General features: G+C 37.6%; 1 protein-coding gene across 3 annotated transcripts in view; it reads right to left on the bottom strand.

The window, feature by feature from the left end:
- Positions 1-15,518, bottom strand: part of ARHGEF3 (Rho guanine nucleotide exchange factor 3) — a 110,469-nt gene that overhangs the window by 72,644 nt on the left and 22,307 nt on the right. For all 3 annotated transcript variants that reach the window (XM_032120339.1, XM_032120341.1, XM_032120340.1), the window contains one exon: positions 2,869-2,935. In XM_032120339.1, the coding sequence (XP_031976230.1) occupies positions 2,869-2,935 (67 nt within the window). The remainder of the gene's footprint in view (positions 1-2,868; positions 2,936-15,518) is intronic.

The following is a 15,518-nucleotide window of genomic DNA, read 5'->3' as shown; positions in this document are numbered from 1 at the left end:
TATCTCCACAGGTTCTGTTTCTTCCTCAGGAATGATAGTTCTCACTATAAATACTTTCCCTCTATAATAGTCATTTGCTGGACACATGACTATAAAAATCTCTTCAAACCCCAAATTAACCTGATGTCTTCTGCATATGCAGGAGGAGATTTACAGCAAAAAGATTTCACTGCTCAGTAACTTTAAGTCTAAATTTTATCCCAACCAGGTTTGATTTACTCAGTTAAAAAAAGAAAAAATGAATAAACTCCTTTCTTCCCACTGATATCTAAACACTGCCCAAAATTCTGGAAGACACTGCTACCACTATCTAAAAATGACAGAAACATGGTATCATTCTGACATGAAAATCCCCATTGAGAGAGTTAAATGCGATCTCTAACCACAAGGCTCGAAAGAGCTGCTCAAGATGGAAATCAGCTTCTTCTGATAAATTAAGTAAGGAAAAGAGAAGTGCAGAGGAGTTTCTTTGGTAAATGTGTACCATCTGGGCCTTCCTTATCTTACTCTGAGGTTTACGTTGGTGTATGTTCAAGGCTTCTTTAACATGTCCCTCTATCAGCATGATACTGGGACGTTGAAACTGAGTGAACTGACTGCAAAGTGAGGACAGGGAGATGAACACAATGTTGCAATTCTGTGCTAATCACTTTATTCTTTATTATTTTTTGTGACTGTTGAAATGATCCTGTATTATAGTCTGTAATAATAGATATAGTAGTTAAAAAAAAAACATAGCCATGAATAAGTCAGCTCCAGAGTTGTGTTTGTTATACTCAGCTGTGGCTCTGCTCCACTGTCAACATTAACCTAGCTCTTTTAGCCAGCAAGGTTTTAGTCATGTTTGAGAAAAGACATCAAAGCCAACCTATTATCTTTCACCATCTCTATGAAAACCTGTGTGACTTCAAGTCTGCTTACGGGGCTTTTCATAACACAATTTTTCCATCCATCAAAATAAAGTTAATGCTCACACAATGCAAACATCAACAGACACTTAGCTCTCTCTTTTCCAGTGCTCAGCTATCTTGGCTTCAGCATCCAAACAGATCAAGTGAACGACTCACACAAGTTCTTCCCTCGATGCAGCCATTTGTTTCAAACAACTGCAACTGCCTACTATGCACTGTATGAAATACTACAGCTGTAGAACTTGACATCTGTGTAAGTAGCAAAATTTTAAGTTTCCTTAAAAATAAGGTGGCAGTCACCTGCCACCGATCTTCATTTCCACACATGAAGGAAGCACACTGAAGATCCATTAACTTGCTGCCTGTTTTCTCTAACACTACTATTCCTACCTCCTTTCAGGTTCTTGATTCTGAAGTGTTTTACTCCCCAGTTTTCTGTTCTTTGTGTACAGCTCGCTCCACCTGCACCACACAGGATCACAGACCTCATGCTGCCACTGTTAAACCAGCCCTATGTCTTTACTTCAGTGAGCTACTGCTCTGAACTTGGGATCATTGTTTCTTCAGCTACGACTCACACCTACAATACTCTTCCTACTATTTTCATGCCCACCTTCTTCCTCAATTACTTTTCCAGCATAGCTGGGAGAGAACTGGGGGAAACACTGAGTCAATTTTATTTTTAAACTAGCTCTGCACTATATAATAAATCTACAGCTTAGAGGTTGTTGATATTTTGCCTACACTCTTAGGGCTGTTGTGAGGGAACTATTCTCTCAGTATCACTGACAACTTCATCCCTAACACAATAACAATAGAATAACACAAGAAATAGTGACAATAAAAAGCTCACAGTAAACAATAGTGGATGCTCTATTTAAAACACCAAATTAGAATGCAAAAGCCAGTACCAGATATTGTAAAAAAAAATTTTTTTTAATGAAGTCTACCATATTATAGCAACACAGATCAGTAAATCTGTCAATACCATTTACTCTTTTAGCAAAGCACTTAAGTAATGTCTGTCTACTTAACTATTTTGTTGGAAGAAGCTCAGAGAAAACAAATTTATATGGTCTCCCAAGTACAAGTCAGTCCACATTACAGGTAATGGTAATTTAGTGTTTGCAAGGCAGAAAAGCCCTTCCTTTAACCAAAAGATTACTATGACTTAGATACAACATGCAGTGACTTCTCTTGGACTGTATCCCAGGCTCCAGCACTTACACACATGGCAAACACACCACTGCCATTGCAACACCACCATCACATTAAGTTTTACACCAAATGGTGTAAGGGTTCACAGGCCACAGGAGACGGAGAGGGGATAACAGATGACTCTGAACAAATTAACCTACCTAAGAAGCTACCTTGGAAACCTGAAGAGGACAAGAATAAAAGCTCCTGATACCCCCAGCAAATATTAAGATTCTCAGTGTCACTTGCATTGCTTTTTCATGTATCTTTTCAGTCAGTTTCTGAGGGAACACACAAGTTTCCATATTTCCTTACTCAGCCATGCAAATAGAAATAAAACCAATTCCCTTCTGCCTTGTAAGAGGCTCACGTAAATTTTTGTTACAATTTAACTGTACTTCTGCAAAGTTTACATAATACAAACTTTCAATAACTTTACAAATATCTACATTAAAGAGTATCAGTCCAGTTTTCATTATTTATTTTCAGAGATGAAAACACACCCTATTTTTTTTTAGTTTAAAGTAGGTTAATGTATAGTGTGATTATGTCCCGCACCCCTCATAATACAACCAATCACTTTGAAAAAAAAAAAGCTGGCATTTTTAAAAAGCCTTTGAGAAGGGTACAAAATTTAAAGTTCTAATTGTTTTGCCATTATTTTAGTCCTCACAGATCATGGTTTAAGTACAAAGTTACACTGCAACAGAATGAAGCAGGAGGGAATGCTATAGTGTAAACAAAACAGTACTAAACTTACCCCTCTGAAATTCCAGCCCTTGGTGGAAGGAAACAAGGAAAAGTTATTCTGTTGCTGCTGTTTTGGCCTGCAAGATGAGACAAAGAAAAGTGTTTACATTTTCAGCTGCCATATTTTCTACCTCAATAACAGAATGACAATAGAGGGAGAAAAGAAAACACATGCTTCAAGTACTAAGACACTTAGACTTCCTTGGCTGTACCTCTGACAGGTTTCTGTCTTCAGTGTTAAATATTTTAATTCAGACTGAGCACTAAGGGACATGGCAGCCTTTCAAGCCTTCAGAGGTGCTCTGACTTGATGTCTGACAGCAACTTATTCCTCCCACTGATTTTCAGCAGAGACAACCTTGACCCAAACAGTCTGTGAAGCTGCAATTACACCACGTCATGCAAGATGGTGCAGCTGGACAGGAGGGGGACATTTCACATCCTTTCATGCTGACAGTGGAGCTACACAAAGCTGTAAAAAGCAAGGTAGCCAGCCTCTTGTGTGATGCTAAAAACTAGAAGCTGACTTCTGTTTTTGTTCCTTAAAAAAAAAAAAAATTTCTTTCTCCTACCCTATAATTAACACTGTACAATTATGTCTGAAAAGTAACCATAACATGGCCCACTTCTCTCCTAATGAGTGCTTTTCACCAGTAAGATCTTCAATTAGTTCACAAAGGTAGGCAAACATTGCTGAGATTTTACACATGGAGTCAGATCAAAGCTTGAGTGACCTGCTGAAGCTGACCAGATCAGCACATGGTTTGGCAGCAGGACCCAAGTGCTGAGCACACTGCACCTCCAACCATGCAATTAGACACATTACAGAAGCGACCATGAATAGTAACAGGAACACAAAAACTTGGTTAAAAAATAGCAAATTAAATGGCTGCTTGTCAAACCTCACCATCCAACAATAACACAACAGATATTGAAGTTAAAGCACTGAACTAACACACAGGTTCTTCCTGCTGCTTATAGCTCCTGAAGGACTCCAACACACCAGACCCCTATCTCTTTCCTTAGAGTCAGGATAGCAATAGTTTCCACTGTCTTTTTTTCTGTCTTTTATTGGTGTAAAATATTTGGTGTACGGATGCTTTAGTTTCCACGTTCATTAAACACATCATAGAGCTGTGATCACAGTAAACGTTTTTAGATGCCAGCATAACGCAAAAAATTATAATCATGACAATTAAGTAATTTTTGTAACATCAAAGGATGAGATGTAAATCTTCTTAGTTCTTCACTGCACCAGCCTGCCAACCAGAAAGAATATTAATATTGAAGTGCATTGGTAAAGTCATTAAAGAGCACAAGGCGGCACACACGACAGATTTTAGTGTTAAAGACTGCGCCACTAATAAATCCTCCTCTACTGCAGCTTTCCAAGTTAAAATATTATGAAATTGAATTTCTAACCTAAAAGCCTCACTGGAATAATAAGTGCATTATAAAAAGAGAAAAATGTGATTAACAAGAGCGACTTACACAAATTATCAATTGTCCTAATGGTGTTTTGCACCTTTTTATTCACAGATGATCTCACACTGGAACCAGTCAGGTTTTTGAGAAAGCACTGCGAGCTTTCTATAAAGTTGTGCTCCTTAGTAATGTTTCAAAAAATATATGTTTGAACTTACATTTCTTCATTTTTATCTTATATTTTAATGCTGTTCATGCATTTAATTTCCCATTTTGTTAAGAATTGCAGTAGTTCTATACTAATTAAGGTGAATGTAGGGGAAGCAAAAGACATTTCAACTTCAACAAAGCAAGTTTTATGACAGTTTAGACAATATTTCAAAGGAAATGAAGACTTAATTAAAAATTATCTCTCCCCACAATCATTCTGTAATGAGAACTCTTTAGTAAGCAATAAATTTGTCATACCATCTATCTGCACTCAACTAAAGTCCATCCAGCAGAAGAAGGATGACTAAGCAATTGTTATCATCAACCTGTAACTTTCCCATTCATTGATAGCAACTCAGACTACACAAAAACAGCCAGTCTTTATAAAGAGCAAACATATCAAATCTACATTTTGCCAGTTTTCACAATAGGTATCCTCTTTCCTATTATCAATCAAGAGCCTTACCTCATTTTGGTGAGAACGAATCTCCCCATCATTCACAGTGGTCTGCTAACTCTTCATTTTAATACTACTGTGGCACTATTAAAGGGTCTTAAATGCAGCAGCCTAATGAAACAACGTCGTTTTACCGAACAGTGTTAATTAAAAAGTCAGAGAAACATATGGAGGTCACTCTGTGTTCCTCCATGACTTGCTGACCTGATCTGATACAATCAGGGTACAACAAAATTCTTCACAATTTTTTTTTCCACCTAATGTGTGCATCACTCTTCTAAAACCAAACTGAAGCATTAGACTCATTTAGCACCCTATGTGCTACCTTAAATGCTTTCTTCAAAAATTTTCACTCTCATGCATTTGGCCTGACTATTACTTCCCTATTTTCTACTCTACCAGGGGCATTTGAAGTCTAGAACACAGTGAATGTTTCAAGTCCACTTTCCCATTACAAGCGAGCACTTCATACAGCCCATCTCAAACGTACCAAGGTACTAGAACTGTGGAAGGACTGTCCCACTGTTTTCCTGAAAGACTGTTTCAGAAATCTCGCTGTTCCCATAACCAGGAATGATCTAGGTTAAACATATTTGTAAATTGTTTATGATCACCATTCTGAACAAACATTTTTCAGCCGAACACACCCCTAAATCAAAATGAAGTGACATAAAAATTCTGATTCTCAAATGCACTTCAAGTGACAAAACATAGTTCTATCAAAAGCAAGACCTCATTTACAGTTTTCAGTTTGGTCCCTCACTACCTTAAAGTTATTTTGATCTCTTGGTCTTCCCATCTGTCAACATCAGTGAAAACTCTACTGAAAAAAAATTGAAGTATTGCAGATTTTTCAGACAGATTTTAAATTAATGTTTTGCTTTTTTTTTTTTTTTCTTTCCCCTACAGGACAATATTACTGTTACTTCAGATCATTCTGTTTACTGGATAGATCCTTTCTGAAATACAGCAGCACATGAGCTAATTAAGAAACAGCCTATGTTATAAAACTATTAAAACACCAAATTACTATTTGATATTTTAAATACAAAACTGTCAAAGAATTCTATTTTTTAAACAGCCAATAGATACTACACTTTGGTAGGGGGGATACCGGTCCAATAGTGTATTAAACAAACTTGGTTCAGTAACAAAATAATTTACAAGACCAATAATAAAAATCATCACTGGCATAAGTAGGTAGCAGATAGAACAATATAAAACAGCTTGAAGAAAAAAGGAGGAGATATTAACAGGGATTAAAAGTGATGAGCAGACCTGACTTTTAGAGGCACATAAATCTAAAATAAATTACTCAGATACTATATAGTAAGGCTTTTTCAAACGTCAAGGACGAGGCAGGGATGGTTCCTATAACTGAGTGCACTGTGCTGAACACTCTTGAAATGCACCAAATAGGTTATCACGGACTAGATTATGGTAAGAAAAGGAAGCACAAAGGTAAAGAAAGCAGGAGTTCCTCCCTAAAATTACTTGCAACATGAATCTCAAAGCTGTAATTTCTAATACTTGACCTTTCTTACACATGGATCTCTTTTTGTTTAGCCAAAAGGCACCAAAGCATTTTCTCCTCAACACCGCAGTGTTAAGAAGGAAAGACTGAAGGGTGAGGATATAAAGGAACTCTCCAGACTGTGGGAGGGAGGGGTCACCAAACCCTCCATCTGAGCTTGGCTTGGGGATCACTATGGAAAGTTTACCTTGGGAATAAAACCTTAAGCCAAGTCCCTCCACTGTGAGGAAAGCACAAGCAGAGACCTGTCCCTTGGAAAGGCAGCCCTGAAGAAACTCAGCATTGAGCCCGTCCCTCTGAGTGTCAAACTGCTCCTCCTCATCAGCAGAAGTTTTAACTGTGTATCCTCCATTTCATCCTTAAGCTCCAGCAACGTAAGCCAGGACATAGCATCTTCATGCCTTAGTAACTAAAACATACCTTAGATCCCTTGAAACATTTACCAGGGAATGACTGACTTGCTTACCTGCTAGCTCCTAGTGATCCTGCGGTTCAATAAGAATAATTTAGAATTTTACTGAACTAAACTTTTGTTACTGCAGGAACTTCTGACATTGGTAATACCCTCTGTGTTCTGGCACTTTCTTTGACCAACTGCTTCTACCACTATTTTGCAGCCTAGGGAATAAAATGCATTTGTCCTTAAGATGGGCAGGGTTTTCTGTTTAGGTTCTCTCACACACATACTATGGATATATTATAAAAATATTTATATAAGGCCAAATTAACATGCCTTCCAGAATAAATCAGTGGAGCTTTTTTATGCAACTTTTACTGTGCTGTAGGTTAGTTATATAATGACAATTGGTAGGTAAGTGTATAAAGGAATCGAAAAACTAAAATACAGACCGAATGTTTTAAAGATTATATTACATTTACTAACAAAAGTGCGTTATCTGCCTTGAAGCACGTTGGTGAGTTAAGTTTATGGCAATTCAGATTAAGCTCACGCAACTTTTATATCTTTATCTGATCCTCCAGTCTATCTGCACACAGAATCACTGACTACAAGGGTATCTTTTAGATATGAATATCCAAACTGTGCGTGGTCTGTTTAAAATATTCAGCTGCTACATCCGTTCAAAGATAAAAGCTCATTTCGCAAATCTACATGAATACTCAGATAATAAAAGCAAAGCTCAAACCACTTAGAGACAAACTGTGCTAAGTAAAAATTCTTTTCAATCTGCAAAAATAAAGGTTGTTACTACAGCTGTGAATATTTTACAAAGATGCTGTTAAATAATAAATAGTACTTACTGCTCAGATCTGTTCTTTTTGATGTCAGCTGCTCAACCTATCAAAAATGTACACTAAGACACAGGTCACAAAAGCACATTGATTTTAACACACTGGAATAGTTGCAATATTAAATTTCACACACAGAAAATGTCGAAGTGGTTTACCTGGTGAAGCCTGAGATGTGCAAGAGCATTTTAGCTTTGAACAATAGTTTTGAATACTGATTTTCTTAGATATTTTAAGCAACAGATAATAATGTACCTTTGGTACTGATTTTAAAAGCAGAAAAAAAGCTCATGCTTTGACCTACTTAATAAAAAACATCGACTCATCCATTTGTAATCTCAAATACTACTTCTCTTTTATACTAGGCCTGTGCATTTTGGCCCTAAAAGGAGATTGTGGAAAATTCCATTTTTTTTCCAGAAGAGTAAAACAAATCTAACACAACAGAATCGGGCTCAGAAAATATTTAAGTTCCTATAGAGAGTTTACTTGATGGGATTTTCTTGCTAAAGGCAAAGTAACTCCAAGACTGGGTGCATGTTTCATTTGCCAGGGCCCCATCCTGCAGACAGAAGCTCGTCACAAATGGGTAACTGGGGGTGGGGTGGCCACTCAGCTGAGCAAGACTGAACACTTCGTATCTTGAGAGAAACAAAAATACTGAGAAAAAAACAATGACTGATTTTCAGCTGCTGTGCTGACTTCCTGAATGTGAACATAATCTTTTATTGTCCTACTATCGTGAACTGGCATAAACGCATTAAGAAAGAAAAACAGCCCCTGTTACTGTGGCTGCAAAAAGCAGGTACATGTAGCAGTGAGCTATCACACACCTACTCTTTTCCCATGCTTTCTGCAGAACATGTTTATTTATACTGTGAATCAATGCACCCTACCATAAAATATCCCATCACTAGCAAAACCCAAAGAAGCTACAAAATGCTTTTTTTTCGTATCTGTATTTGACTGCTTTCCTGGAAAAATGAAAAACATCTCTATGAAAGATGAAAATAAAAAAATCTGAAGGCCAACTGAAGAGCTATGTTTCAATCTAAAAATCAGGTATTCCAAATGATAGAACGTTTCACCTTCTGAAGAATAACAAGCTTGATTTAAAGCTTTTACCATAAATTATTTCTTCATTTCTAATTACTGCAAGTTAATGCAATAAATGCCATCAATACACATCACTATAAAAGTATCCTCCCTGATATACATGAACTCTGGTCACATCTGAAAGAGAAATCCCTGGCTGACGCCCAACAGGAGGACTCAGACTTTTCTGCTGTTTGACAAAGGTACAGCTGCATTAATGCTGGGGAGGATGTGAAGAGAGTCCTGTGTTATGTTTCTGTAACAAAATATCACCATTCATGAATATTGTAAAAGGCTGAGATGAGAGAGGTAATTCACAGCCTTACTTTGACTATGCAGCCTAAAAATATTCTTGTATCGTTTCAATTATGTTCTGAAGAAAAAACGGCAATAACACTGGTTAATTTTTAGTCATTACCTCGTCCCACTGGTGTATCTCAGAGACACGCTGAATTCTTTACAGGGAGAACAACTGCTCATTCAAAAGAAATGTTTGCTCATTTCCACCCAACAGCCACAGAGGATCCTGTGGTCCATGAGAAAAACAAGATCTGATGGTAAGGCTTAAATGCCCCATCATCACAGCATCAGAAAAAGCCAAGCCTCGGGGCAAAAACCACAACACTCATGCTCAAGGAAAGACAAGTCTGCTTCATTTTGTTTTCAAACTAGAACCTAAGGCTGGGAAATCCACTTAGGTTAGCAAGACTGTATACTTGCTGGTTTGACAGGAAAAAAAGGGTTTTCACACAGAGAAATCAAACAAGGGATTTCATAGCTGCTAAAAATCCACCCAAACAGCACTTTCAGCTCAGCCATAGAGAACCTACTAACACCCTCAAAATCCACTCAAGTGCCATCACATCATGTTCTTGATAAAGGAAATGGGTGCGTTCTGAAAGCCCTTTCTGTTTGGATTCATCTCATCTGGCTCTTTCTGAAGGTAAACTTGAGTTCCTGTGGAGCTGTGATTCACTAACAGGCATTCAGAGAGAACAGAAGGACTGAACAAAGAGGATAACAGTACTTAAAACAAGTAACATCTGGAGGCAAGTCGGTCCTATACACGATTTTAAACTACACTGCTGGCTCCTTATCCTTCATTTGCAACTTCATATTTTTCTGCATTACAGTTTGTATTTCACCTGAAAAGGCAAAAAATGTACGTTTGTAACTAAAACGTCATATAGGATCATCATTATAGTCCACTTAGAGACTTCTCTGTGTTGGAAAGTAAAACATTCCTGCATACTTTTCAAGAGAGCTGTGTGATACTTTCACACCTTGCTCTCAAGGATACGGCACTAAGCCAGTCAGTCAAGGAAAGAAATCTGCTTTGATTAAATGTGATCAGTTATAGAGGAGTAACTTTCAGCATAATGTTTCACTGAGCAAGACTGTTCTTGCTCGAAGGGTTTTACACTGAATGACAAGAACCACTCCTGCAATCTCTATGCAGACAGACCAGAACATCTTATCTTGAGATTGTAACAGGCCTGTCACCACCAGAGCTAATAAACTAAACTTTTCCAAGTGAATGCAGCTATGCCCATAACTTATCTTCAGCATGCAGTAACTGCCTCTCCAGGAAAGTCAAATTATACCACAATTTTCTGTCTCCATTAGTTCTGCCCTCCAGCATGCCTAAAGGATTGGAGACTGTCATGGCAAATTCCATTTAGCTACTTTGTCACATAGAGGTCAATAACTTGGATGTAAAAATCTCACCAAAGTTTAAATTCTGCAACATCCTCGGGCCTTGCTCAGAACACAAGCATTTTATGATGGCATAACTACACCATGGACAACAGAAATTCTCCCACACTTTGAGCATTGTCAATTAAATAAAGAACAGAATATTAAGAAGTGGGGGGAAAGTCAGAAATTCATAGAATAATACCATCATTAAGGCTACAAAATACCTCCAAGATACCCAACCTTTGACTGATCACCACCATGTCAACTAACCACAGCACTCAGTGCCACATCCAGCTGTTTCTTGAACTCTTGCAGGGATGGTGACTCCACCCCATCCCTGGGCAGCCCATTCCAATGCCTGACCTCCCTTTCAGTGAAGAAATTCTTCCTGATGTTTAATCTGAACCTTCCTTGATACAGCTTGAGGCCATTTCATCTTGTGCTGTCATCTCCTCTTGTCCTCCTCACGTTAGCAATAGCAAAACCTTTCATGGGAAGTTGCACTATTTATATCAAGCCTGAGGGACAAAGCTTCAACTTTTTAAACCTTTTGCCATTTCTAGAGATTTTTTACTTAGAATTTTTTTTTTAAATCCCAAATCATGATACTTTATCTCTTTTTCCTTTGGGTGTTGTTTTAAAGACAAGCATCCAATAAAACCTGGGAGAGAGCACTTACAATCTATTAGATTACCAAGACCAATAACAATAACAAATGCAACAAAATATTTAAGATACTCACAGCTGAAACATCTGTATGCATGTGATATCATTATGTGATATATAGCTGCAAGTTATCAAGATCAAACTATGGAGCTTTTAGATTTACAAAGACATTTTTGCTTGTAAGACTTTCACCTGCATTACTAGCAGATTGTACACCACAGGGGCCCAAATAAATAGTGATTTCACCTCCATTTCACCACATTTCCATCTAGTAATAGTAATTTCCATCTAATAGTAATAGTAATTCCTATTAAGTTGCATAAATAACTCTAAGAGCAACTATCAGCCCCCGGAGCTTAGAAAACTATTTTCTCCTCATATATAACAAAGTGCTCTTCACTATTTTCTTATTCAGCTTTAACAAATTTTTTTAGATCTCAAAAATAATTTTCAGAGTATTTAAAATATTTATTAGTTTAGTTTCCCTTTTCTTAATAAAACTCATTAGAACTTTTCCTTGCGGCCACAAATCCCCTGAGCACCATAAGCATTTTGTGTTACTCCCTGACAGTGAAGCTACCAAATCAAGCCCTGAAATGCTTTCAAGTTTAGAAGTTTATTCATATCATAAACACCAGACTGGTTTCCCCTTTGTTCTGAATGAAAGTGAAATAAATACGAACAAGGCAGTTGTATGCCAACAAAGGCCAGTTTACAAGTACAAGGAGAGCTAGATTTAACAACAGTTTCAGGATATTTCATTTAACACTGACAAATTTATTTCTGAAAAAAACAGGAGAGTTTTTGAAGGCAATTTATAAATAGATGCTGAAGTCAACAAATACTGACCTCTACCATGTGACTTGTGTGATCCTGACCTTTGTTGCACAGTGAGGTCAGAAGGCTACCAAGATAATTTTATCTTCAAGAAGGATGTAAATAATTTACATAATGACTAATACTGTTAATAAAAACCAAGTTATAGCTCCTGAGCAGAAGATTTTGTACTACAAATTTGGCTTAAGAAGTTTCTTTACAACATAAAACATTTGAAGCCGGTGCCAAATTTTGCATCTAATGTTTCTAACACTTTTCATTGGTCTGTGGGATGATACTTCAGCAATACATTGAAAGGGTGTTTCTACTCTGAAACCAGACACACCTGTCAACATATGTGGGTTTCTATGCAAGAGAATGACTTCCTATTAAGTAAGCAAACCCCCATACTTTCACTGAAGGGACATTTAACCTGAGATGCAAAAGCAAAATGTTTTCAGTTAGTTATTATTCACAGCTGGGTTCCCGTGGGAACATTCACTGTTGCCATAGTAATTACTATAGAAACCCTGAATGCAATGGAGTCAAACCTGTTGAAACTGTGGTACCATTAAAGCTCCATTCAAAATAACCACTCAGGACAGAAAATGTTCACTAATATCTGCTTTTGGCAACAACAAGTTAGGTTTTCTAGTCTCTTCAATATCAATACACTAACTACGTTAATTTCAGCCCAAGACCATTTTACAAAAGAAACATGAAACCTTGTTAAAATAATCTTCTTACAAGTACAGAATCCTTTATTTTAAACTAACATCATACCAGTGACAGCTCTGGAAGGGTTCATATGTGTTGTCCCAGGTCAAAGAAGATTCATTAAAAAGTTCATTTATCAGCAGGAGATATCTGGAGCTAGGTTTTTTTTTCCAAAATGCATATATATGTATATATAAAAAATAAAATTTATCTCTATGGATACATATTCACACTCCTATACTTTTTCTTTCCTTCTTGATTACTATCCCTGCAAAATCAAGCATTAACACATGAAGTGAGGCAGGAAATGGGATTTTGCTGTAAAGTAGACCAGTGATGAGCCACCAATGGAAGAAATTAGTACCCACACATCTGCACACACAGTTTTGTTCTTTATTTTCATCAGGTTTTTGGTTTTTTCCAGACACTCTCCACTATTAGGTTTCTTCAGAAACTTTTAATGCCATGCCTTTAAATTAGAACACATTTATCTTTGTTCTTACTCTTGCTGATAGCTAATGTATTCGGGTTTCAGTGAGGTACATTAGAGACACACACTGCAATATTCCATTATAAAAACTGAAAAGCTCCCTACTCACAAACACAGGAGAACAGGCTTTTTCAGCCTCTATACAGAAAGCACTGGAACACAAGGACAATATTCTCAGTCACTACAGCAGCTGAAGTGAGTGTCAAACTACAAGGGAAGAAATCAAACAGATGTTGATTTGATCAATGATGATGCAAAAGTATTTAATGTTTCCTTTATGGTCACAGATACCAGAACTACTGTTGCTAGCCATAGGTGAGTGATCCTACTCCTAAATATGTAAAGTGCATTTCTGGAGCCAAGCTGTTGGATTTTTTCCAGTCACTTATACTGTATCTCTTGATTAATAAAACACTATCTGTGCTTTCAGGACAGCATTTTTCATTTCCAAATGTGTCAAAAATGCTGTTCTGTGATTCTATGAACTGATGTGAGAGAGTTCACTTCATCTGATACTCTCCCCACCTCCAACTGAAGAGTGGTCACACATCAAGGACTTCAGGCTGCTGCAAGATTCACTAACAATATTATCTAAGAGCCCTACAAGCAGATCTCCCAACCCCGACAACTTCAAACCGAGAAAGAAGAGATATGCAGTGATTTGACGAGTCAATCACTCAGAAAAGTGGCACAGTAATGAAGAACAAGCTTGCAAGTCTGATGTTCCAGTATGGGCTCTTTGCTCAGGGTAAAGATTGAAGATAAAAGCTGCTTTCTCACTTCCAAGAGACCAAAGTGGCACCAGAGCGAGGCGAAGCCGCATTCGCATCCCATGCACGGCATGGGGTGAGATGTGACCTCGTGATCTCAGCCAGAACTAAAGATCAGGGGTTTAGCGCGGAGCACACCCGGTGACAGCACAGCCTCAGCTCGCTGCTGCACACACAGTCTCTGCTTGCTGAGCAAGGTCCTTCCAGTGGCAGCAGCCCCCAGGCTGTGTCCCACACCTCAGCTCTCACCACCTCTGTGCTCCCCTGCCATGACAGGGATGTGGTCAGCTCAGGGCAACACTTGTGCTGCTGTTCTTTACCAGGGATGTGAGTGGCCACGCTCTCTGGGGCCCTCTTTCACCATGCTTGTGCTAACTGGGATCTCTCACCTCAACCCACACACAATTATGTTAAAACTGGAGTTCATATGGTCTGGTATTTTTCATATCTACTAAAAAACGAAACTAGGCAATGAGTTCAAAAGCTGCTGGCAAGACCAACAGCCCAGTCACATGCCATTTCCTGGGGAAACCAGGCTCTCTTCAAACCACACACACACCTTTTGCAAGTCTGACTTGCTGAGGTACCTTGAAAAGCAAAGAAAATGGTTCCAGAACTCCAAGCTGCCATGTCCCTTGGCGTCCTACTGAGAAAGATAAAAGTTGGGGGGTTATTTGGTTGGATCTTTAAACTCAAAATGTGTCATAACTTTTATTCTTCAAGTAAATCTATGGAATGGGGAAAAAAGGCTGTTCTTTAAATTGTCATAATGAATCAACCTCCCTATGTGGGAAAAAATGAAATTATTTTTTCTCCAAGTTCATAGAATCAGGTGACTCTTCTCAAGAGAGAAATATTTAAAATTACTAACAAGTGAAAAATATTAAATGTTAATCCTTATCCACAAAGATAAACATTAACACTGTGTCTGATATGCAAACAAGCTTTAAAATGATCACTAAATTCAATTGTGAAAAAAAAAGACAAAAAAAAACCGCAAAAAAGAAGCATCACAATATTTTTAAGTTATCTTTAAATCGAAACCTGATCATAACAGTTACATCTTTGCTTTAGTGGAATACAAACAGAGTTGCACTACACTCGTAATGGAGTTCTACTGTGAGCAAAAGCCTCAGCTAACAAAAAAAAAACTTGCCCTATAGTGCATTTGAGATGTAACTGATTGCTAAAAGGCTATTAAGGCATTAAATTACCATAGCAGACATTTATTGTAAGCATGCTCTGATATCAGGAGTGTCAATCTTTGCACACCAATTACAACGCCTAATAGACATTAACACATAATAAAAAGGTAGGTGTTACTACATTTTTACAACTGCTTCACACAAAAAACCTTTCTGTTCTTACAGAAATCTCAAAACATGTACGAAGTACTGTTTAAAGAACCTGAAAATTTAGATATTTCACTTTCAAATAAATACAAGCACTTGAATAACTGAGCTTGTTTTCCTACACAAGTTAGCACTGTAAACAAAAGGAATTCACACGCTTTGTTTAAGTTTCCACTTGATTA

Source organism: Corvus moneduloides, chromosome 11, assembly GCF_009650955.1.
Source record: "Corvus moneduloides isolate bCorMon1 chromosome 11, bCorMon1.pri, whole genome shotgun sequence".
Lineage (NCBI taxonomy): Eukaryota > Metazoa > Chordata > Aves > Passeriformes > Corvidae > Corvus > Corvus moneduloides.
The sequence above is the reverse complement of the archived record's forward strand: the minus strand, read 5'-3'. Positions and strand labels throughout refer to the sequence as shown.